We start from the raw sequence: 26,275 nt of genomic DNA, 5'->3' as shown, positions 1-26,275 counted from the left end.
GTTAAGTCAAAGTGCCTCACCAAAAATCAGGGGTTCCCAAAAGAAAAGCCAGGGTACAGAGAGAAAAAGAAATGAAAGGAGCAGAGAGACAATGGACAAATATCTAGAGGAAAAAGAGTGAAACAGCAGCAGGTATCACAGGCAGAGCTGAAGGTGAGAAGTGAGGCAGACTAGTAAGAAAACCTGCTGTATCAGGCTCAGTTTGAAAGCTAGAGTAAAGACACAGGTATCTTATTATCCTAGAGGACCTATGGCATCCATTGGTGTGAACCATGTTATGCTATCTTGTCGGAAAGGGGACCAAGTACCGCTCCAAAATTATGCTAAATTTTGGTGACGGAAGAAAGACCATTACCAATTTTCAAAATGGTGTATTTAAATATTTCTGCATACTGGGGTACCTAAACAGTCTTGGAATTGCATAAATTGGGTATAACTGGAAAACTGAGAGCTGACAGCCATATACTCTTTACACTATTTCAGTTCAATTTGACCAACATGTGATTAAAGTAGCCTCAAGACTTAATGAATAAACAAAGAAAAAAAACTATTTGTTCACTCCTGATTTGATCTTATGATTTAATACCCTGCAGTAAATTCTTCATGGCTGGCCTGCCCAACACTGTACATTGTAGCTGTTCATGCTTATGATGAGTAATAGACGCCCAGGGGCCCAGCCAGCGTTTGTATGTGTGGCCCATGTGGGTAGTAAATGAGCTGAAAATGGACCCTATGTCAATTGCCCACGAGTGGGTTTACCCAGATGAGCCCAATGCTACCCAGGTAGCCCTTGCATAAACAGTGTGGAGCCCACTTCAGTAAACCCACTCATGTGGGCAATTGGCATGAGGTCAATATGGAACCCATGAACAATCCCATATGGGGGCAATTTTGCACCCACATGGGCCCCACATACAAGTGTTGGCTCCATGGCTACGGCTTTGGCAGAGACATTCTCCTATTGGATATCATTTGGGAATGAAGCTCTTCACTTTTTCATCTGGAATAAAAAAAAAAAAATCTGTGTCAGACACTATGTCCATTGTTTTGAGGATCAACTTATTGTATTAGCTTGTGTCTTTTGGGCTCTCATGAGCATTACTGCTTAAGAACCCTACTCTGTTTCCCGCAAAGTCCCCTGAGGATCTGGTGGGCATTACTTCCCGGGGCCACATCTTTGTTGAAGGGCTCTTTTTCAAACTGTATCCCCAGCTTTAGAAGCTGTGCCAGCCTCTGCCTATTGTACCACATTAAGCTTGTGATTTCAGGATTTCTGAAACAATGGCAACCTACGACTGAAAATGAATAAAGTGGAGAAAAAAGGAGGGGAAAAAGGCTCCCACGCTTTTCCTCGACGGCAAAACCAAGTAGTGATGTGCGTATTTCGGGGCTTTTATCATAATATTTCACAATAAGTCTCTACCTCTCCTCCCTCTCCTCTCTCTCTCCTCGCAGCCCTGGCAGTCTCACTCCCTCCCCATGTTTTCCTCCTCCTCCTCCTCTCCTTTTGCGCACCAGGCTCTCCCACCCTCGGCTCTTCTATTCGCTCACTGCGCTCTCATCCTCGGTGCGGCTTGTGTCTCTGCCTACTCCTGTGCGTAAGAGCGCACCGATGGATATGTAATGCGCTCCCGAAAAACGCCAAATCTTATAGCCTGCAAACGCCTCTCTGAAAAGACGTATAGATGCGCAGCAGAGAGCGCGCGCTACAGAGCAGTTAGTTAGATTAAGTCTTTCCACGGTGATTTTTATTCTGCGCGTTTTTTTGTTCTATTTTTTTTGGATGATGATATGGTAATAAAGATGCTCATCGGCGCGGGTGACGGTGCGTTGCTATTTGGATGTGTGTTCCTGGACTTTTCAACGTATCATGACCGCGCGCCCTTTCCCCTCTCTCCAAGTCTTTTCGTTTCCGCGTGAAGTTGAACGGAGGAGACGGCACGATGAGAGGGAAATACTTTCTCCTCGGCTTCTTGTTGCTCAAACTTATGGCTCTCGTGTGCAAGGCTGACGGGGAGCCAGGACTGCTCGGGGGATTCGTCATGATCGCCACCTCCAACGGCTCCAGGGAGGAGGAGAGCGTGTCCGAGGAGACCCCGCACACGGAGGACAAATGTCGGGGTTACTACGACGTGATGGGCCAGTGGGACCCGCCGTTCACCTGCAAGACGGGCAATTATCTGTACTGCTGCGGCACCTGTGGCTTCCGCTTCTGCTGCTCCTACAAGCTCTCGCGGCTTGACCAGAGCACCTGTAAAAATTATGACACTCCGGTGTGGATGAAGACCGGGCAGACTCCCTACAAAAAAATGAACAAGATGCACGACAGCACCAAAGACAAGACGAACTTAATTGTTTACATCATATGTGGAGTAGTGGCCATCATGGCTCTTGTGGGGATTTTCACCAAATTGGGGCTGGAAAAGGCGCACCGGCCTCAGAGAGAGAACATGTCCAGGTAAGTCTCTCCTTCCCTCCCTCCCTTTCAGCTCCTCTCAGTGCGCTTGTTTACAAAGACACTTGCAGTAGTAGCCTACGCACGCAGTGATCTGGAGCGCGCAACTTGTTCTATCATCTGCCTCTGTGCACACCACAAGTGTATAATGGCAATGAAACGTAGCAACATAACACTACAGCTTATAATGCATTGGGCATATAATGTGTCACACACAGAGCTGTGGTTCCTTGGCAACCGTGTCATCTCCTGCATTGACACTCTGTGGAAAAAGTGGATGCTGCATATGCTCCCTCCACTCCAGTCAATCCATCCATTTTGGTATATAGCATAACATTACGTGAGCTACTCTCCTCTCATCAGGCGGGGGCGGTTTCTTTCACTATGGGCACTGCGCTCCATTGTGTGTGACTGGAGATAAAATGCTTTTATACACCTTCATAATGTAATCTAATAGGCAGGAGTGTTTGTGCAGTAGGAGAAAAAAAAAACAGGACAAATCTTTCCCATTCATCAGGGAATCACATTTTTGTATCCAGTTGGCTGCACCTCACAGTTTCATGAAAAGATTTTGTGCAGCAGTGCAGCCCAACTGAATAATTAAATTAACCATGTTATGCACAGTTCCTCATGTCTGCATCCCTCATCCATCACCGCCTCTCTGTCTCCCTCCTCTCCTCTCCTCTCCTCCCTCTGTCTGTGTGTCTGACAGGGCCGTCGCCAGCGTGCTGCAGGGCGGGTGTCCAGGTGAGCAGTATCGTGGGGAGGAGGCCCTAGGGATGCATTCGCAGCACTTTGTTTCCAGGGCCACAAACCTCCGTGAGTGTTTTCTTTTTTTTGTTTGGGCAGCTCATTATTGGATGTGTATAACTTAGCACAGTATAAAGAAGTGTGGGCGGGGTGTGTGTCAGCAAAATAAGACGCTTAAAGGTGTCCAGCTTGGTGTCAGAGGCCCTTATGAAGTCATCTGGAGTGATGTAAGGAGTCATTCATCCCAGCTGGGCTCAACTCATATCAAGCTGATGGTGCGTAGTCAGAAAATCCTCAAAGATACAATACACACACACACAGGGAGAACACACACACACATCCCTGCAGGCCTGTTCCTATTTTGTTTCAAATGACAGCATTGGGTTTTGTTTTATCTCGCAGCGGCCAGATATCCATCCATTTCATAACGCGCTAGAAAGAGAATATCTGCCTGCCTTTCTCTGCAGCTTTTCAAATCCAAACCGTTATTCACTGTTTTATTTTGGTTCGTGTCCACATGATATAATGAGAGAGAGAAAAAGGGAAGTGGGTGTGTGTGTGTGAGTCGGTGAGGAAGTAAGTGGTGGTGATGGTAGTGTGTTTGTGTAGGGGGGACCAGGGGGGCTGGGAGTTTGAAGGGTGGTGGTGGTGGTGGAATACAGAGCGTATGAATGCCATCTATTTCTGTTGCGTCCCGTGGGCTGCTACAGTACCGAGCTTCTTTGTGTTTTAACACCGAAGATCAAACAGATGAATCCTCACAAAACACACACACACACACACACACACACACACACACACACTCAAATGTGAGCATACAGACCCGAGCATACAGTACACACACATGGAAACAGTCGGCACACAGCATTCAGATCCCCTCAAAGTTGCATCACATTCCTTGTGCCAAAACACAAAGCAGATCTAAGATGAATTTGTTTGAGACACACAAAGTGGCTGTACTCTCGCCGGTCTTGTTAGAGGACCGTCTCGTGTTACTATCGAGCTATACATGAATGGCACCCTGTACGATTCCTTCTGACTGCAGTTGAAATCTGTTGAAATGGCACATCAAACAGACTGCATCTTGCCTTTTTGAATGCGTTGCACTCCTTTGGTGCACAGCGAAGTAAAAAAATAAATCCATTTCACCCAGTTATTTGATCTGGTGTTGAGTTGGAAAGTTGTATTTTCAGGAAAAGTAAAGATTTGCCAGTGGCATGAGATTATTTTTGCAATCTTCTAGAGGTGTTCCAGTTCCATTATTTCCTTCCCGATACCTGAAGTTGCCTATCAGCCGATACAATTGCGTAAGAACAAAAAAATTAACAGCTGTATACTACTAACCTATTTCTGTGTCAAGAAGCCAAATAAAAACAATCTATCTTCAGCACAGATCTGCTGATACTAGGATGAGGTGAATGTCATTTTATTTTATTGCACATGTCCTCTGGGAACAGCGCCTTTACACAGTCAGCAACACAACCTCTGATAAGTCGACAAGCTCAATCCATCATGGTATACATCAGCATAAATAAATAAATACAGAAAACATTCATTATTGGCTCTGTTAGTTTTATAAAGTCTCTAACCCCACCCCCACTACTGTTCCATGCTTAGATTACGAAGCTTCTAGAAGGGGTACGACCACACCGGAGCACTTGCTGAAAAGCTACCGATCGTTGCATAGAATTGCATACAATACTTGCTGATACCCGATCTACCGTTTTAGGCAATATCTGAGGCATATCTGATACTGGTATTGGTCCAACTCTGCAATTTTCCAGTGTAAATAAAGCGGCTTCAAGAATGTCGTTCGTATTGGTGGCTTGCTTTTGTTTGAGTTGAGAAAACAGTTTTCTTGCCCTAAACACAAGATTAAAAAGTTCTTTCTTTCATGCCAATCTTGCCTCCTACAAGCACACTTCCTAATTTTGTTAAAGTGCCAATACCATCCCCCAATTTCTTCACTGAAGGTTTGTGATTGAAAGCTCACACTAGGGCACACTACTACTAGGGCGCTATTGTCCTGAGTGGTATAATAAACAAGAGGAAAGGAAGTGTTCATGTAAGGAAGATGGTGGGGGGGTTGAGTAACTCCTTCTATTTGCGAGAACGAGATAAATATGCAATCCTACAACAGCTCCCCTGGCTAACGACAAGGTGACATAACCCTACTCAGCATGAAGCACTACGCCCACAGGCACCATCAACATCATGATGAGAGCACATCTCATGGAAAAGGGGAAAGAAAGGTTGCATTCATTAATATGGTTTAGCATCAGAGGTGGGGAGGAGGGTCTCAGTCTTAAAAAAAATCCCTACTATGAAAAAAGATGAATATCAGTAGGTGTTTCAGTAGGTGTTGGGGTCCGCTTGAGTCTTTTTTTCCCTTCCTCAGTGTGGGAGAGATGAGATAGCGTGGTGGCCTTTCACCTGAGAGCCCAGGAGGACACTGCTGTGAAATAGCGATTATTATTTGCAATGTGGAACCGGCTCCCCTGAACCTTTTAATCCTCAGGGTTGTGGGTAATCATGTGGAATGTTATTAACCTCTGTGATCTAGTGGGATCCTCCCCGACTGCCACCTGATTGGTTTATGGGTCCCTCCGTCGGCCAAGGGAGACGATTCATCATGGGGGCACGGTTGGAGGGGAGAGGAATTAGATATGGATTTGCTGGATATGGACATGTTATTCTTGTTTTAAGTGATTAACGGAAGATAAATAGACTGAAAAGGGCAAGATGATTTTTCATTAAGTGCGCTGCTGTGAATGCAAAGGACGGACAGGGAAGGGAGAGAATACGAGAGAAGAGAGAGGCGAATGTAAAGATGAGTGTTTGGGTTAAAAGGGCCACTGTATGTGTGCACAAAGGGAATTTGTTGTGCAGGATTGTGCTGGAAAATCTATTTTTAGTACCAACTACATATTGATTATAGCTTATGGCTAGATTGCCCTATTACCGGCATCAATGCATCTGGTCTGGCAGGTTTTCCGACTGCTTATATAGGAGGACAAAATTCCTTTGGGACTTGTGCGACTGTCAGTCACAGAATGCTATTTGTCTGTAAGGGAATCACTGATGACCACAGCTGCTTATCATTCATATGGTCTCCACCGTTAGCACTTAATTCAATGCATTTGTTAACAGAGGTGTAGAAGAATAAACAAACCCCTATTTCAAATATGTACTTTCTTGATCATTCGTAACCATTATCACATGTACCACACAAGTGAGAAAGCAGGGCTGGGCAATATATCGATATTATATCGATATCGTGATATGAGACCTGATATCGTTTTAGATTCTGGATATCGCAATATCCTAAGTGTTGTCTTTTAAGGCTGCATCATGGTAAAAAGATGTAATATATAGAACTTACAGCTATGTGGCTAGAGGAAAATGTTGGCCTTGTATACTTATGCAAACCAGGAATACGTTACATTTGCATGTTTTATTCGTATCATATCAACAGGTGACACAACAACGAACAACGAAACAAAACACCTGCCAAGCTGCAGACCGGATATTTGAGTCATTACTGTGTTTCCAGCAGTTTTCTGGCTCCAAACGTGGGTGTTTTGTGGCAACCCGTCTATGTCTTCCAGTGGGTTTTTAGGTTCCAAAGGTGGATCTTTCGTAGTGACCCAATGGTGTTTTTACAACTGCTCTTTAGGCTTCAAATGTGGGTGTTTTGTAGCAACTTGTTGTTTTTTCAGCCGCTTTTCAGGCTCCAAACATGGGTGTTTAGTAGCAACTTGTTGGTGTTTCTTCAGCTGCTTTTCAGGCTCCAGACATAGGTGTTTTGTAGCAACCAGTTGGTGTGTTTCCATCAGCTTTTTATGCTCCAAACCTGTCTGGCTTTCAGGCTCCAGGCATAGGTGTTTTGTAGCAACCAGTTGATGTGTTTCCATCAGCCTTTTATGCTCCAAACCTGTCTGTTTTTTACCAACCTGTTGTTTTTTCAGCTGCTTTTCAGGCTCCGAACATGAATGTTTTGTAGCAACCTGTTGGTGTGTTTCCATTGGCTTTTGAGGCTCCAAACGTGGGTGTTTTGTTGCAATCTGTCAGTATTTTTCCATCAGCTTTTTAGGCTCCAAAAGTGGGTGTATTGTAGCGACCCACTGGGGTTTTTCCGGCAGCTTTTATGTTCCAAATGTGGGTGTTTTGTAACAACCTGTTGTTTTTTTCAGCTGCTTTTCAGCCTCCAGACATAGGTGTTTTGTAGCAACCAGTTGGTGTGTTTCCATCGTATTTTTATGCTACAAACATGTCTGTTTTGTAGCAACCTGTTGTTGTTTCTTCAGCTGCTTTTCAGGCTCCAGACATAGGTGTTTCATAACAACCAGTTGGTGTGTTTCCATCAGCTTTTTATGCTCCAAACCTGTCTGGTTTTCAGGCTCCAGACATAGGTGTTTTGTAGCAACCAGTTAGTGTGTTTCCATCAGCCTTTTATGCTCCAAACCTGTCTGTTATGTAGCAACCTGTTGTTGTTTCTTCAGCTGCTTTTCAGGCTCCAGACATAGGTGTTTCGTAGCAACCAGTTGGTGTGTTTCCATCAGCTTTTTATGCTCCAAACCTGTCTGGTTTTCAGGCTCCAGACATAGGTGTTTTGTAGCAACCAGTTAGTGTGTTTCCATCAGCCTTTTATGCTCCAAACCTGTCTGTTATGTAGCAACCTGTTGTTGTTTCTTCAGCTGCTTTTCAGGCTCCAGACATAGGTGTTTCGTAGCAACCAGCTGGTCTGTTTCCATCAGCTTTTTATGCTCCAAACCTGTCTGGTTTTCAGGCTCCAGACATAGGTGTTTTGTAGCAACCAGCTAGTGTGTTTCCATCAGCCTTTTATGCTCCAAACCTGTCTGTTATGTAGCAACCTGTTGTTGTTTCTTCAGCTGCTTTTCAGGCTCCAGACATAGGTGTTTCGTAGCAACCAGCTGGTCTGTTTCCATCAGCTTTTTATGCTCCAAACCTGTCTGGTTTTCAGGCTCCAGACATAGGTGTTTTGTAGCAACCAGCTGGTGTGTTTCCATCAGCCTTTTATGCTCCAAACCTGTCTGTTATGTAGCAACCTGTTGTTGTTTCTTCAGCCACTTTTCAGGCTCCAGACATAGGTGTTTTGTAGCAACCAGTTGTTGTGTTTCCATCAGCTTCTTAGGCTCCAAACACAGGTGTTTTGTAGCAACCTGTAATACTGTAATAACATCTTCTCTGGCAATAGGATTGGAACCTACCAGATTGTTCTAGCTGTTCTATTATCTGCCTTTACACACTTAGTCATAGCCACACTATGGATGATTATTTGTCAGAAATCTCATTGTCTGTATATTTTGTGAAAGCACCAATAGTCAACCTTACAATATCAAAATATTGTCGCATTTGATTTCCTCCATATCACCCAGCACTATGAGAGAGCATCACTTAGTGATACAAAAGCCAGAGGTTTGTGTTTGTTATGTTGTGGGTCCCTTTGCATATCCAGGGCGGGCCCTCCCACAACCTACTGCATATTAAGAAGAGACACTTTGGTTGCTTTGTGAACCAGAACCAGCCAGAACCACCGATCCCCAGGTGGGCTGGTCGGCTGGCCGACTTTCATGTCATTTCCAAACCCAGAGACTTTGTTTGAATCCTTAAAAGGCTGAAAAATCCCGTATCTCTCCACTTCCAGCATCAAACAGCTGAAAAGACAAAGATGGGGTGGGGTGGGGAAAGAGGGGAGAACAGTTGGAAGGAGAGGGAACAGTGTGAGGAGTCAAGAGATCTTAGTGGCAACACCCAGACTGATGGCAGCAACCATTTCTGAAGCCGCACTAAAGCTACGCTCTTGTTTGGATTGCCGTGGAAAATTCTGACATCTTTGAGCCATTACCACTAAATTCAGGCTGACTTTCAGTACAGTTTTTGAGCACCAGAAGTCTCGAGAGTCTCTTAAGTGTAATTGACAAGCAGCAGCAGCAGCTAATCTCTTTGTTACTACACTCCCTGTACAGTCGAATGAAGAATTTAGTGGTGGAATTTTATTAGAAAACAGTATTTATCTTCATGAATTATTACACTGAACAATTCCTCCAGACCAATATTGTACTTCTTAGTCCTGTAATTGTCATTTTGGGTATCACACTAAAGAGCTTTAGGTGGGCTGCACTATTAGTTTTATTAAGACAAAAACACACAGCTACGTGCACACACTCACACACATTACTCTGTATTCACAACTCAATTCACCATTTGCAGGCTTAATTACCTCCCCAGCAGTTATAATCTTTCCCTAAACATTCTGAGATGGGAAGGATGAAATTTTAATAGGTAATTGCTTCAGAGATTGCACAGGCACGAGGAAAGGCCCTGTCTGCAAAATACTCCTGCTCCGCCTTGTGACTGTGTGTACATGTGTGTGTGTGTGTGTGTGTGTGTGTGTGTGTGTGTGAAGGTGTATGCGTGCAGTGTGCACACAGTGTGTGTTGGCCTGTCAAAAGGAGCTGTGCATATCCTTCGTTAAAAGTAGGTGACTGTGTGACCTTGTCTTCCCAGCTGTCATCTGAAGCTTCAGTGTGTCACATCTGATTGCAGAGTGTCAGAGCGGAAAGAGGAGCTCCAGCTCGCGAACCCACACACGCGCACACACACACACACACACCGCTGCACAGGCCGTAGAAACAAGCAAAAAGAGAGGCTGCCAGAAAGAAAATGACAGAGCTGGAGGTAGTTATCCGGGAGGCGTCACTCCAGCAACAGCTTCGTTTGAAGCTCAGCTTCTGTCCTCGTGTTCAAACGACGCAAGAAAGCAGGTGAAGTCGAAGTTCCATCCCTGAGTTTGTCTTTCATAGCTCATGGCACGTTGGAGCGACAGTTAAGATTCTGCTATATCTACAGCTAGGTTTCTTTCATCCAGGCCATTGCGGAAAATTTTGGTTCCATTTTTTTTATAGATTTACTGTTGTTCACACGGCCTATTTACTAAAAATCAAGTTTAGAGCACACACAAAAACACACAGACACTCTAGTAACAAATTTACTGCCCATTTTCATACAAACATTCACTGATGGAGACGGTCTGTTTACAAAACTAGGCTGTCTGCAATAGAAAGACACAAATAATTTTGAAATTGGTGCTACATGACAAGGGGAAATAGAGAAAAGCGGTGACTGCATTCCCTTTTGCTCAAGAGGTAGAAAACCTACAACTACCAGAATTCAATGCGCCGCACCACACCAGTAAACACTCCTGCTGGTGGGTGAGGTGATTAAAGTTGCATACGAGACAGAGAGGGGCGTCTCTCTCTCGATCTGCTTCTAAACTCTTGGTGTCCATGGTGATCATAGGGATTAAAAAATGAGGCAATAGTCTGTAACTCTAGTAACAGCTGATCTGGGCGCTGGCAAGATGGAGGGAAGTTTTATATATCATATGAAGCCAGCAGATGTTTAACTTGGCTTAGCTTAGACTAAGCTAAGCTAATTTCCTCCTAGCTCTAGCTTCATATTTATCATACAAACAAAAAAATCGAGATGTGAAGTCTGTGACATCACCAACAGAGAGAGGGTGTTTTGAGGCCTGAATTTCTCTTTGGCACTTGTAGCCATAGTTGATACCCAGAAAATTAGTATTTGGGTACAAGGTGGAGACCTCAGGTGAAGTGAGTAAGTCACAACCACCCTGATTGAGATATCTGTCAATCAAGACATGCCCAATTGAGTGAGGATAGAATGGTGTGAGATGGATCGGCAGGTAGGTGCGGCTTCTGCAGTGATGCGGGTGCTGCGCCGGTCCGTTGTGGTGAAGAGGGAGCTGATCCAGAAAGCAAAGCTTTCAATTTACTGATCCATCTACGTCCCAACCCTCACCTATGGTCATGAACTCTGGGTAGTGACCAAAAGAATGAGATCGCGGATACAAGCGGTGGAAATGAGTTTCCTCCGTGGGGTGGCTGGGCTCAGCCTTAGAGATAGGGTGAGGAGCTCGGACATCCAGAGGGAGCTCAGAGTAGAGCCGCTGCTCCTTCACGTCGAGAGGGGTCAGTTGAGGTGGCTCGGGCATCTGATCAGGATGCCTCCTTGGTGCTTCCCACTGGAGGTGTCTTGGGCACGTCCCAGTGGTAGGAGGCCCCGGGGCAGACCCAGAACACTCTGGAGGGATTACATATCTCATCTGGCCTGGGAACGCCTTGGGGTCCCCCAGGAGGAGCTGGAAAGTGTTGCTGGGGAGAGGGATGTCTGGGGTGCTTTGCTTGGCCTGCTGCCCCCGCGACCTGAAGCGGATGAAAATGGATGGATGGATGGATGCCCCAAATGATGCTTTGCTTTTGACAGACTATAACTTTCAAAACTACCACTACACACATCAGAATAAATTTAATTAGGTGTTGACTTGGTGCATTCCATTTGCTCAAGAAAGTTGGAATTCAGGTTTTCCAATCGGTAATTCCAACTGGAACACCCAGAGGTTGGATTTCTGACTCAAAAATTCGGGGGAACCTCACACACCTCAAAGATGGCTGCTCCATGCATCAGTGTTGAAAGCTGTAGTAATAGTAATACTATTTAGTAGCACTTCCCTCTTATTTGTGTCTTCGTAAGTCAGTCGTACATACAGCACTGTCCAACTTCTATCAGTGGACGTGTTGTTATGTTGTTTGGATGCACAATATACCATGTAACATGTTGTCATCAACTAGTATTCCTTATAATGGCTAACCTGGTGTTGTTGCTGCTGGTATTTGGTTTTCCAGCTCTTTGTAATAAAACTTTGTAAACTCGGATGTGACGTCATTTCCAGCTTCAACTTGCGAGGTAAATGGAACGCAGAACAGCACCCTGTCAAATGGCCATTAGAGAAAGACATGCTAAAATTAGAGACTCAACTAATTTCAGTCCACATATAACCCGACATATACACATAATGTACTTGTCTGCACTCATTGACACAATCCACCTTTTCTTCCAGCTGTCAGACGTCAACATCTGTGTCCTCACAACACCTTGCATTAAAGGTGATTTAGTTTGTCGGAACTGCTCGTCACTCCTGACAAATCACACTGCTTTCAGACATCTCGGCGCAGCTTTCTGGTGCCACACAAGCTCTAGTATCGTTCCTACCATAGAAAAATAAACTGAAGGCGTAAATCAGGCTGGCATGAACAACAAGGCAAAAAGACAGCAAGTCACAGTCTCAGATTCTCACAAAGTGCAGAAGTGTATCCTCCTCCTCTCCAGGGCCTCATTCCTGCACCCTCTCTCTGCCTAATTATCTTAATGTGAGGCCCCTCAGCAGCCCAGGGACGCCATTAGATTCCTGTTTATTAGGGCTTTGGGGCCGCGCAGCCGGCAGGCATCGACCAACAGCAGACATCCACTCAGTTTAGGCACAGAGGGAGGCCGGCCAGAGAGGTGTCAACACAGCCTGGGAGAGGACTGAGACTGAGGACTGGAAGGAGAACAGAAGCAAAAAGATTTTTTGAAAACGAGAAGAGAGAAAAACTTAAGAAGAAAGTGTGATTTTCCCTTTATCTTCCTTTCCGTAATCCTGGAGAAGTAGCAGGCGACCCCTAGCTGCTCCTGTTACTGAGCATTAGCTTCTCTGTGGAAGGTAATGTAAATTGGAACAAGCACTCATTTTGTGGACATTTAAAGGAATCAAAGAGTATTTTGACGGGCGGAGAGACTGGCCTAATGCATGCCGCCTGTCCTTTTCTGTCCTTAGTGTCTTGCATCACCCAGCGTGTAATTTCCCATCTTGTCATTGTGGTGCTATAATAAAAGAAGCAATAGGGACAGTGAATATCTTAACATCTAATCAGGCGAACCCCACCTCCTCCCCCACCCTCCCCACGAATATTAATCACTTCATTTACTCCCAGGAAGTCACATCTTGCATTTGACAGGTAATTACGTCTGTGTCTGTGTGTGTGTGTTTGCGGGTGTACACGTGGGCCCAAGAGTACGTCGGCTTATATCATACATGCCTATGTATGCACATAACCTGTGGTGCACTTTGGTACAATCCTGAGTGTGATGAGCAACATTACATTCATCAGTCTTCATCAATTTCAGACTCATTTACATTACGCTATCTGTAATGATACAGCAGTCGCAGGCAGTCATGGGATAAGCAGACAGACTTCCCATCTGTATGTTTGAACAGGTGGTTATCACCACTGGTTTCTAATTAACTGCTACACTGACTCTCCTTAATCGACTATTCAAATTAATGAGTCAAGCCTTTTGCAAATATTGGGATTATTTTTTGTATGAATATGAATTCACACAAAAAGTTAATTATTAACAAAGATAGCTCTAAACAGTTCTCAAGTCAAGGGCTTTGTTTGTAATGTGTTTAGGTATTGAGAGGCACTCGATGCATGCATCCTCGTATTTGTCGTTGCAGACAAAGCGTTTGGGGAGCTATTGAGGAAACAGCTATGTTCCCTTTAACAATAAAAAGCTCACTGTCTGTCAGACATACACTGAGGCAAGCTGAATCTTAGCGTTGTGAGACTATTTAGGCCCTATAACATGTAGCTGTGTTACGCTATGTGAAATCCTTTGTAATCTGCAGCTACTCTCACACAGTTTTCCTTTTATACTGTTTCTAATAGGAAAATCGAGCTCTAATCTTCTGTATTGCTGACATTAATAGTATGTACATTCCTGCCACTTCTCAACAGTGTTCCAGCTGTGTTCTAATAGTACTCACAGTGGAAGCTCTCCTCTCATGGGGTATGTCAGGGATTCCCATCTAGGGGTACTTTAACCCCTGGGGGTACTTCTGCAGTTGCCAGGGAGTATGTGGAAAGATTGTGGAGTTGCTCAACAAATTTGGTCTCAGATGGTTTGATTTGATTAAAAAAAAAGTATATATCCACATGCTCATGCTCATACAGCCTTTGGTAGCACCTGAACAATACGGGTTGTGATTGAGAGTGCATGAAAACTATTGCGCAAGCAAGCATATCAGTTTAAGCAGTATGTTAAAAGTAATAGATAAATGGATTTAATAGTTACTTAAACGTAAGCCTCATGGGTGAACAGTTGAATTTCCACATAAAAATAATGGATAAACTGTTTAAATAGCAATTGGATAAATGGTGAAATAGCTCATAATAGATAGTTAAACATTGAGGGCTAAAGTAATGGATAAATAGTTGTAATAGTTAGCTAAAAGAGATGGATAAATGGTTGTAATAATTAGTTGAAAATTATGGATAAATAGATAAAATAGTTTGCTAAAAGTGATAAATATTTGAAATAGTTTTATAAATGTAAAATGGTTTATGTAACTGGTTAGCTCACTGTAACAAATAAATGGCTAAAATAATTAGCTAAAAGTAGCCTAATGGATACATGGTTAAAATACTTTTAAGTAATGGACAAATAATTAGCCAAAAGTAATAGATAAACAATTGAAATGTTTAGCTAAAAGTAACAGATAAATGGTTTAAATAGTTCAAAGTTTTAAGTAATGGATACATAGTTAGCTAAAAGTAGCCAAATCCCAGCCAACATTGGTATGTGGGGCCCTTGTGGGAAATAAATGGGCTGAAAAATGTGCCCTGTATGGGATTGTTCATGTGTTCCATATTTGCCCACATGGGCGGGTTTACCCAAGTTGGCCCCAGATAAGATGCCCATTTTGTACCCATACCCACTTTATACCCAAATAACCCCAGCATGACCCATGTGGGACCCACTTGGTCAAACCCAACCATGTGGGCAATTTCCATGGGGTCAATATGGAACACATGGACAATCCAATATAGGGCCAGTTTTCAGCCCATTTACTACCCACAAGGGTCCCACATACAAATTCTGGCTGGGATGATGTGTTCATACTATGAGCAACAACGCAACAGTGTTACCTGCTACATTAACACCAAGTTGCTGTTGGAAGGTTGGAATATTGCTCAAGCGCTTGTGAACAGAGTTTCGTTGTAACACACTTGTGTTTGTCTGCTACTTGCCACAAAAAACCTCGACTCAGAAATAACTCCAAATATCTATGCTTATGATCAGTGTCTGAGCCTCATTTAACTTCACATTTCGCCATCCCATTGCCTCCCCATGTGCACCACAATGAACAGAAAGCTAGCATAGTGTCAGCTAACTAAGCTAAATAACACTGTAACACAGCAAGAAACAAAAACATCAGATTATTTGATTATTTATGTCATTAGCGTTGAAAAAAAAAGAGTCAAGGCTAACGCAACTTTCTTTTGTAGCTCGTCAGGCTGTCAGGTGTCAGTTTGTAGCGTCATGTCACTAGCTTCCTGTGAAAATGAACTGTAGCCTGTTGCTGTGTAACTCATAGTGTGAGCCCAGCATAATGGATAAACATTTGAAAAAGACAGCCACAAATAATGGATATATGGTAAATGGTAAGCTAAAAGTAGGCTACTGGGTCACCTACTGGTTTCGTCTAGCTTATGTCACAAGTAGGCCTGGTACAAATGCAACCTTTACCAAACCAACCTAAACACTGACAGTTCAGTTTCATTAAGAAGTATGCTACAATGTTCATATTTATATACTGAAATAGCATCCAGTTTAAATTCACTTCACATGAACACATTTGGAATATGACTGGTTGGCTTAATGGAGGGGTACTTGAGTTCATCTGACGACTGTGATAGGCCTACATCTAGAAACACCCTTGAGTACAGTCATCTTATTACACCTACAGTATTATAGGAAGCTGTGTGTTGCGTCACGTCTCCATGTGTGTGCATTTTGAAAGTCTTGGCTTTGAAAGGGAACAGTCTGTTTTGCATGAACAGGCCAAAACGACAGATCACTTCCCATGTCCCTAAGGTGCTGAGGGCTCTCTTTCCCTCTCTCGTCCTTATGCAAACACATGCATATGGACACCAAAAGGCACCCACACGAGTACACCCTCCATATACACACATACATTCTCTCAGGCTTGTGTTTCACACGGCCCGGGGGCAGGCAGCAGATTTGCTTGGCAAGCTGACTGATGCCACCAGCAATGTTAAGTCACAGGCAGGGAAAGCTCACGGTGGGAGCACATTTGTGAAACCCCCCCCCAATCCCTGTGCGCCATCCATGCCACCCTCCCTACACACACACCCATCGCAAACTCCACCTCTTTCTCTCTCTCTCGCCTGCGGGCTTCAGTATGGCCTGGCTCGCTCGCCACCCTGCCCCGAGGAGGTAGGGACACATTGGCAGCCTTCCTGCTGCTCACCCTCCCATCCTCATACATACATATGGACACACACAAACACGGAACACACACAAACCCGTGGACAGGCTCACAGCCCCGCCCCCACCACCCCCCATCCTGCTGGGCGCTGGCCCATGGATAGGGGACATGTGGCTGGGCGAAATGCGTCACGATGCTGGGCTCTCGCTCCGACAGATCTTGTGCCTGTCTGCCTGCCTGCAAATTACCAGCCTGGAACGACTCACAAATACAGAGAAGGAGTTTTGTTTTCCACCCTTCTGATTGCAGCAATCGCCCTTCTCTCAGCTCTGCTCGGCTTCTGGCCACTGTTGCCTTTTCTCTTGGCATTTCATGTCTCTTATGGTAGTAGTTGGGTACAGAATTTGTTCCTCCTTCTACTCCTGGTGTTATTTTTGTTGCGCTTTCTACATGACATTCTCACCATTTTCTCCAGAGAGAAGCAGAAGTGTGTTTCTGTCTGCAGCCATTTACTGTGTATGTATGCAACAGGCTTAGAAAGCACAGATAAATATGTTCAGAATGCTACATTACATATATTTTGTACTGTGAGATTGGGAATGACTCAACAGTTGAACAACAAATCTCCCTCCTTGGAGGATTTAAACCAGCAGATCAACAGTTTTTTGTGTGTTTGTCTCAGTAGCTCTTCCTTCAGGAAAAGTCAAGCTGTTTTTATTTATTTTGCCCACATATAACCTGACACTGTTCGTAGAAGCTGCACACAGCCAGAACCACCTCAGTGTCAAAGGAGAGAGTCAAGGAGAACACACTGATCGAATACGTAATATTATCAGTGAGATTTTCAACTACTTTTGCTTCTAAATCTTTTAAAGGACAGATCCACCGAAAAGCTACACTTTGAGTATAAAAGGTGACTCTGAAAAGTTTGCTTGCTGCTCAGAAGACAGCTGCAGTCAACTTGAATTAACAGCAGTTACAATGGATTGCAATGGTGACCCAGTTTCATACAGAAGCATTTAAGGAGTAGCATGGCATGTTACAAAATATGCTTAACGCTTCCTCGCCAAGAGTTGAATGAAAAAATCCACTCTGATGTTAAATATGAAATGAAAGGTAGTAGAGAGTTAGCTCAGCCAAACATACAGACCGAGAAAAGGAGGAAACAGCCGCTGGTGTGGACTCAAGTCACATGACTTCAGCTCAAGTCACAAATATGATGAGTTTAGACTCGACGTAACAAAATCTAAAACTCGACTCACAAGTGACTTGTTACTGTACTTGGACTTGAGCCTTTTAACTTGAAAATACTTGACACTTTCCCCCAAGCCCTGAGATTAAAATGTATGTCATGTAAAAAGCGTACCACAAATCTATTCATTTACCTTAATCCCCTGAATTAACCAATGTCAACACTAATAACTCCCAGCAGGTCGACACTTAATTCTACAGATCCACTTTGTTTGAACCAAGAACTAATGTAATGTTGCTAAGCGCCACTTGAAAAAACAGTAAATAAATAAAACTAATGATAATTTCGACGGCGTACACAAACTACACGGTGGTTCCATGTTTTTAAAGCCCTGATGTAGATCTGCAGTGGTCGAACATGTTGGCACTTTTTATAATTAAGCCACTACAACAAAGGCTTTTTAGTATTTCCTTCCTTATTACAATATTTTTGGAGCACCTGGATTGCCATCCTGTGTATGTTGTTGTTTCCTGTTCTCCATGAGCATCTGACAAAAGGTTCTGATCTCCGTTTGATCATACAGAGCAACCAGTCATCTCTCTCTTTTTACAAAGATAATTTCATCGGCGTACTAAAACTACATGGTTACAAACCCAAAAACGTCCAACTTCACTGGACATTGGACATTGATGCAGCTCAAAGAGCCGTAAATCAAGGTTATTATTAACGTAGTAAGCGAGCTAATGTGGGTGCAATGGGCTAACTGTGGTAATGTTACTGGTTAATAGTGCTATACGCTATCAAAGTGCAATGTCAGCACTTTTCTTTTTAGTTTAGTTTTTAGTTCAGTCACACTTCTTTCAACAAACTTGCTTTAAAAGTTAAAAACAAAAAGCAATCATGATTTTAATTAATGTATTATTACTCTTATTACTATTATTTTTGTTGTTGGAATGGCATTTCATTTGGTAAAGAGTACATTATGACTTGTTTAGGACTCAAAACTCAGAGTTTAGCACTAGGGACGTGACTTGGGACTTGTCAGTCTTGACTTGGGACATGATTCAGGACTTGTCAGTCTTGACTTGGGACTTGAGTGCAAAGATTTGAGACTTACCTGTGAATTATGCAACAACTCTGGCTGGTTGTCTGGCAACGTCATGGTGACAACAAGGTTAAGGGTAGTTATCGCTTCTGGCTAAGAAATAGTCCCGCACAAAACCACAAATGATTGTTTTTACACTTTGTTTTTTTGTAATAATGAAAGAAGCAAGATCTTATGTTAATTCATGAGCTTCAGAGGTGCTGGTTGGTAGATTTTGTTACCTTTAGACAGAGCCAGGCTAGCTGTGTCTTCCAGTTTCCAGTCTTTATGCAAAGCTAAGCTAACCAGTTGCTAGCTGTGGCTTCAGATTTAGTGTATAGATATGAGAGTGGTATCAATCTTTTTATCTAACTCTTGGAATGAGAGCTAATAACAGTATTTCCCAAAATGTGAAGTTTTTACTTTCATCCAAAACATCCAAATCCAAATAAACACTTGGAACATACTAAATAGAGCTAAATACACAGATTCCGATTGATGCTAGCAAAGTTATCTGTTTATCATTCTCGCTTGCAGCCATTGTTGCATATACTCGTCACAAGAGAAAGTAAAGCCATGGCACAAATGAAGTACATCATTGGAGAATTAGTGTGTTACCCAAAATCATTTGATCATTTACTTAACATAAAAAAAACCTGGGAGTGGAAACTGAATGTGAAAGACTCTGATCAACCATTCCTCTTTAAGTGAACCTAAGCGAGATAATACATCTATAAAACAACCAGCAGTTACACATGTGCTGGGTGTGTCACTGTGAAAATCCAAGCACATGCATGCCATCAGTCCTTCCTGAATGAATAACTGAGATTTGGGTACATTTGGAAATTCAAAGCCACACAACAGAAATCCTTTGTTGCCAAAAGCACACTCTCTTTGGTTTGGTGAACCTGTTGACTCAATATGGAAATTTGAAATTGCTTTCCTGCCCTTTCATTGGCCACTGTGTTTAGTCTCATGCATAAATGCAAATGCACCATTTCAGTATCTTCTCATCAGATCCCAGGCAGCAGCACGCCACTGTGTCTGTGCACATGTGCACAAAGCAACTTAATGAGCTTCGTAATCCCGACGGGCCTTACCTTATTGGAAAATCAGAGAGCACATTAATTTAGGTGGCTGTCCAGTAATATATAATATACAGTACTTTGCATGTGAAGACGCATTTAACTTTTATTCAGCATCATTATTGTATATAGAGCTCCTGTATGCAGATTTAATACTTCCCTTGAGTGTCTACCCGCAGCCTGTAATCATACAACTCTGTACGTGTTTGCACATATGATAAACATCTTCAATCACACAAGAAAAGACACTTTTCACTATAGAGAGACGGCAATTGCACCGAGTGCTGCAGCGAGCAGAGGAATAGGAATTCTAGAGAAGCATAAGAGACAGGCATCCAGAGGGAGAGGTACCTTTAGATGTCACTGTCAACCTCACCAGCAGGCAGCGATTGAATCAGTCCCCCTCAGGAATCCTGGGAAATGGAAGCAGAGGGGATCTGAAAGTGCCTTTTTTCCCTCCCATTCTGATATACGGAGGCTGACAGAGAGTAGTCGTACATGCCAGGTCTGAAAGATAGAGCCTGAAAGAGAAATAAAGTGACGGAACAAAAAAATGAGACGGGTAGAGAGTGCAAGCGGAGAGGCAGAGATGAGAGAAGAAAGATTGTGGAAAAAGGAACGGAGCCCACAGAGGGAAGGCAGCGAGTGTCTGGCGAAAGATGGAGTGAGGAGATCTTATACTGAGACCATCGATCTTTCAGGCCTCTCCTGATATGAAAGTAGGGGAGACACAGAGCAGATAGGCTTCACACAATGCTCCCTGTTGCGTTTCGACTTCGAGCACACAACGGCAAAATTCCACTGTTGTGGCGGCGTTGGCTTTGGGTGCTCTTACATTCATTTCGTCCTGAATTGCTCAAAAGCTCCTCTGAGTACAAAGTATGCATTTTCTGTAGCATCTGCGAGTCTGTTACATGTCAAGTGTGAACAAACAGTATTGATGTGATTGTGGCAGGTGCATCAGTCTTACATAGTTTACATGTAGAAGATGAGAGACATTGATTTCATGTTTTTGCTGGTAGACAATGAGGAGGCAGAAGATAAGCAGATGGAGAACTGAAAAGGGCAGAGTCAGTGGGGTTTGGAGTGTGTATATTGTATGTTTGTATGAATGGGGATATACTGTATGAATTGTGTGTCTGCACAGGCAATTGGTACAAATATGCTTGTAAGCAGTGCCAGACCTAGCACATTTAAGCCTCTCCAGTTCATCTTCTTCGTCGTCTTCTTTCATTTTTGCACTGAGCTCCTAATGTCCACTTTCTGTCCACATACACTCCACCATGTACCTCATGTTCAATTTTTTCTAACATAATACTGTGTGAGCGGCACAGTGGTGTGGTGGTTAGCACCGTCGCCTCACAACAAGAGGGTTCCTGGTTCAATCCCGGGTGCGGAGTTTGCATCATCTCCCCGTGTCAGCGTGGGTTTTCTCCGGGTACTCCGGCTTCCTCCCACGGTCCAAAGACATGCAGGTTGGGGATAGGTTGATTGGTGACTCTAAATTTCCCGTAGGTGTGAATGTGAGTGTGATTGGTTGTCTGTCTCTATGTGTCAGCCCTGCGATAACCCACGCTGACATGGGGATATTTAGAGACCTGTCCAGGGTGTACCCTGCCTCTCGCCCAATGTCAGCTGGGATAGGCTCCAGCCCCCGCGACCCTCAAGAGGATAAGCGGTTAGAAAATGGATGGATGGATAATAATGTGTGTGTGGAAGGTGTGCTCCACCTCTGGGTGTAGCCTTTAGAAAGATCCATCACTACCTGTAAGCAACTCCAACTTTGTTCTCTCTCACATATCCAGCTTTCTGTCAGCTTAATTTTGGGGTAATTCTGGTTTATTACCACCAAGATCTTGTTTGCACAGCTTCGGCTTTTGACATTATTCTAACCAAACTACAATACCTGCTGTTACTTGAACAAAGTCTGATGTTGCAAGAACCACGAGTACAATGGCGATCAGTCAGAATTCAAACAATCACCCAGGCTGACTTGATTTATTTGGAAGGTAAAGACAAAGGTGCCCCAAATCCACACAACATAACCCTCAAATCAGGTTTTGATTATGTAGTCAGTGACAAAATAAAGTCAGACGATTTTTGAATGTACTTGTAATCTACACTCCTTTCCCACAATGCACAAAGGAGCTGCTCAAAGTTGTAGAAAAACACAAACAAAGAAAGTAATTATGGATGGTGATGAAACCGTCAGAACACCTCGGTAAACAAAAACGAATAATTACATTGTTGGAAAAACATTTGTGCTGTCTCTTTGTGGAGTTTAATCTGCAGCAGTGTTCTATAGACGCAGTTTGATTGACGTTTTACTATGCAACTATTGTGTCGTGCTGAGTTCTTGTATACTGTCCAATCTGCAAAGATGACTATGCAGTTTATAATAAGCTTTGACCTCTTGTACTTCCACGCCGTACTTTGAGTTTCACCTCCAAATAAAGTGGTTTGGATCAGTGGTTCCCCACTGGTCCAGCTACGGGGTCCAGAGTTCTCCTTAGTCATGGGTTCAGGGTCCACACAGTTTAATATATTCAGTGCCATACTTCCTTTGGCCATGTCGTTGAGCTAGTTTGCTGTCTCCGTCAAGTAGCAGTCCATTAGTTACTCACTCTGCAGCAGGAAATGGCACTTCAAAAAAAAAAGCTCAGGGCTGAAAAGTCACTGTAATTAAAATTAAAGTGTGTTTTTTTTTACAAACTTGACACATTTGTGAGTCACTTGCAGTCCATTCAAAATGGACACACAACCCACTTTTGGACCGTACACACCAGTTGGGAACCACTGGTTTAGATAACCTACCTAAAGTGGTGACTTATAAGATGGGCCATAAAATCGAGTGACACCAGACATGTGGTGTCACTCAATTTTATTGGCCAACAGATTTTATGGTTTTATGGTATTTTACTTTCAAAGCTATATTAGTGTTGTATAAATGGCTACATGTCCTTTTAATGCACAAGCCTAGTAATAAAATATTCAAGGTTGGTGGCTATGCAAAGTCTGCCTGATGCTGTTTATTAATTTTTTATTGCTCTGGGATTTCAAAGATAAAACCTTGATTCAAGTTACAGCAAGTATTTAAGTGGTCATGTCTTAAGTCCTCATTTTTGTACCATAAGTCCAACTCAGATCTGGTTTCTGCCATCATGTGCGTGCTTGTATGCAAAGTGTGTTTATGCATGTGCCTTGCAAAAGTGTGACATTTTACATGCATGGCCTTAAGTGCAAACATTTCACTCTGCTGCTCCTCATGCTATTTTGGCACTGTATTGAATTCCATCTTGCTGTACCCGAGTCGTTTAGCCCAGCCGTATGTTTGTATTGATTTTAATCTGCACCTTCAATACATCCAAACAGTCAGCCACTTCCTCTTTGCCCGTCCCATATGTCTCCTCCTCTCTGATTGTGTACGTTGTTCCACCTGGCTCTGCCCTAAAACCAACACTTAAAAGCCATAAAAGATGTATAATTCATTCCACGCAGCGCTGCTTGCGCAACAGATTAGATTTATGTATGACTGCCTCCCCCTGACCCACAATATCCATCTCCAGGTACCTTGCTAAATTATAATGCATCCCACACCCTTCTGGGTTCTTCCATGAATGTGAAAACAAGCTACTTTACTCTCTGTGGGTAAAAAGTTCACTTAAGCTAAAGTCTCGGTGCAGCCTTGTCTAATTTAGGAATTCAAAGTCACTGCCTTAATTAGATGAGGAGTTTGATTAGCTACATATAGCATAATCACAGGGATGACACATAGAGACAGACTATTCACGCTCATATTCACAGCTATGGACAATTTAGAGTCACCAATTACCCTGCATGTCTTTGGACTGTGGGAGGAAGCCGGAGTACCCAGAGAAAACACACATGCAGACTTCGTACAAAAGGGCTCTCCCACTCCAGGGTTCGAACCCCCACCCTGGATTTGAACTGGGAACCTTCTTCCTGTGAGGCGACAAAGCTAACCACTGCACCACCATGCCGCCCTTCATATAATTCATAGTATCATTCTAAACAACTGACCATTCGCTAAGCCCTTCTTCCAAACAGCAATTTTCCAATCATAGCCTAATCACCATAAAGATGAGAAGAACTCATAGTATAGATTTCTGTGCATGTTGAAGCAATGTGGATGAGATATGAGAGATACTCTGCATCTAAAGAGTTTGGAGGTTGGTGTCTTTTTCAGCTATTACATTCTGTTCCGGAAAAATGTATTCAAAAACCCAATGACATTTGTAACTGCACTAAAAACTAAGTCTTGCTCAACACTTTGTAATGTGACTTGCTAGATAAGGTCAGTATTTTTTAAAAGATTATATATTGTTGATTCTTAAACATTTGCGTTTTGGACAAACACAGGAACCACTTTTTTAGAATTTGGAGAACTTTATCCTTCAGCAACCCCAGCCTGTTACCTGAGATAGCACTACGTTCACCTTCCTTATCCTTAAAGTCTTTTCTCTTGTCATGCATAAAGTTGTATTATAAAGATATGAACAAGTTTGTAAACTAACTAAGCAGCCAAATAGGGTTAAGGTAAAGAAAAAGAAATGGTCTCATCATACAGTTTTCTTTTGCCTACTTTTAATAAGGACTAACTAGCTCACTGCAATAAAAGAACAATACTTATTTTTTATTTCCATGTCCTTTACATGGACATTTTGCCCTAGATCCATTAGCTTTAGCTTCAGTCTTTAGCATGATATCATGTATGTAACCCTAAAGTAGATGTTTAAGACTTTTTCTCAAAGATTCTCATTTTAAAAAGATTTAGCTGGAAACATTAAAAAGTAGCATTTTCAAACAATTCATGTAGCTAACTTTGGTGCCATCGGGTTGTTCTGATGGCCCACAATTCCGAAGTCATTTTTCATTAGTCTGAAAAATGTACCATTGGACCAAAAGCCCATTTCTTCGACAGCCTGTTATCTCAAAAACAAACGCTCATTCCTCCTAAGTCCCGTTTCTCCGAAAAAAACACCACTCGCTCCAGTTGGTTTCAGTTTCTCAGCGGCATTTGAGCCACAGATCACGGTTGTTTTTACATACCCTTCACAGCGTTTCCCAGCGGTGTTTGAGCCACAAAACCTGTCCCTGCTTTTCCAGTGGATTTTGTAATACCAAACGTGGGTGTTTTAAGCCAAAATATGACCTTTTTATTAACAATAACCAAGTGCTTTTGTGACTTAACTTTACCACACGTTCATCACAGTATTCTTGAAAAACAAAGATTCAACATATCTGCAGCAAAATAACGTGCAAATGTGATGTATCCATGGTTACAGAAACATTCCATGCAAGAATTTTTCCCTGCGATTGGGTTGTCTAACTGCATGGGGCTTTAGAGCAATGAGCATTTGTTTTGGGATAACAGACCATTAGAGAAATGGGCTTTTGGTCCAATTGGACATTTTTTGGACAAATGGTGCTTCAGAATTTTGGGTTGTTGGAACAATGGGCAGTCCCTGCTAAGGTTAAGCCACTTAGTGAGCTTGCAACAGCTAAAAGCCAACATTTGCCGGCAACAGTTGACCTGGAATGATAAGCTGCTTTTGTCAACCTCTGTCTGACATCAAGGACCTGTTGTTTCAAAAATTACTCCGAATTCTTAGAGATAAATCTTCCCCTGTTGCAGCACATGCCCTGTCATTGGCACTGTTGGTGTTTACCAAAATTACTATCATGTTTCCAGTCAACTCTGCTGCTTTCTAAAATCTTTCTTTTAGCTCCTCATTGAATTAAATTTACTGTTGGACTTTGACTCTTTCTACATTTAAGCAATAAAAGCTTCTGTGTTGTAGAGCAATCTCAAAGTGCCGAGTACGGCCCAACCGAGACTGCCAGTCTTCTAAGTGGTAATCTGTTTGTTTATTTCTTGTTTGTGTTAATGGTTTATTGATGCTAAAATGTGACACCTTTAATAGCCTGTCTATCTGCCAATAGCACAGTTTACAGCTTTCATACAAGCCAGTGTTTGGAAAGAAGATTATCATCATTATCTTCAGAGGCCAATGTTTACAGTGCACATCTGCAACCTGCCAGACATGTATCAATATCAATTCTGAGAAGAAAATCAAACACACGCTCAAGTATCTTTCACCCGGCTCCTACTCTACAGCTGCAGCTACCCCGGAGTGAAGGTTTTAATATCAAGTGAATTAAATTTGCATCATGTCTTAAAATTTTATAGAATACTATTTGTTTGAATATCAAAACACAGTCGTGAGGCTGCAGCACGAGTTTGTTTTGCCAACCACCACTCTTTGGCTAGAAGCACCATTACCATCCCAGCATTAGCCCAGTCCTAAATTTATTTATTGTTTTCTGATTGCTAGCTGACATCTCAGGTTTATCCACCACCATGTCCACACTCCTACACTGTCTGCCCATCTGTGGTTGATGGCGTTCCAAGACTACTTCATCCACGAGCATGGCCATGGCTGCAACATTTGTTTATAGCAGTGCTTATTTATTTTCTGGGATGATTTGCTAACAGCAGGCGCAGGGCACACAGGTTGTTGGAGGGTAA

General features: G+C 42.9%; 1 protein-coding gene across 1 annotated transcript in view; it reads left to right on the top strand.

Annotated features, from left to right (window-relative positions):
• Positions 1–1,943: 1,943 nt before the first annotated feature.
• The window catches only part of shisa9a (shisa family member 9a), a 66,682-nt gene continuing 42,350 nt past the window's right edge, over positions 1,944–26,275 (top strand). The window contains exons 1-2 of the mRNA XM_050060477.1: positions 1,944–2,458; positions 3,168–3,274. Coding sequence (XP_049916434.1) covers positions 1,944–2,458; positions 3,168–3,274 — 622 coding nt within the window. The remainder of the gene's footprint in view (positions 2,459–3,167; positions 3,275–26,275) is intronic.

Source organism: Epinephelus moara, chromosome 13 (genome assembly GCF_006386435.1).
Source record: "Epinephelus moara isolate mb chromosome 13, YSFRI_EMoa_1.0, whole genome shotgun sequence".
In the NCBI taxonomy this organism is placed as follows: domain Eukaryota; kingdom Metazoa; phylum Chordata; class Actinopteri; order Perciformes; family Serranidae; genus Epinephelus; species Epinephelus moara.
The sequence above is the reverse complement of the archived record's forward strand: the minus strand, read 5'-3'. Positions and strand labels throughout refer to the sequence as shown.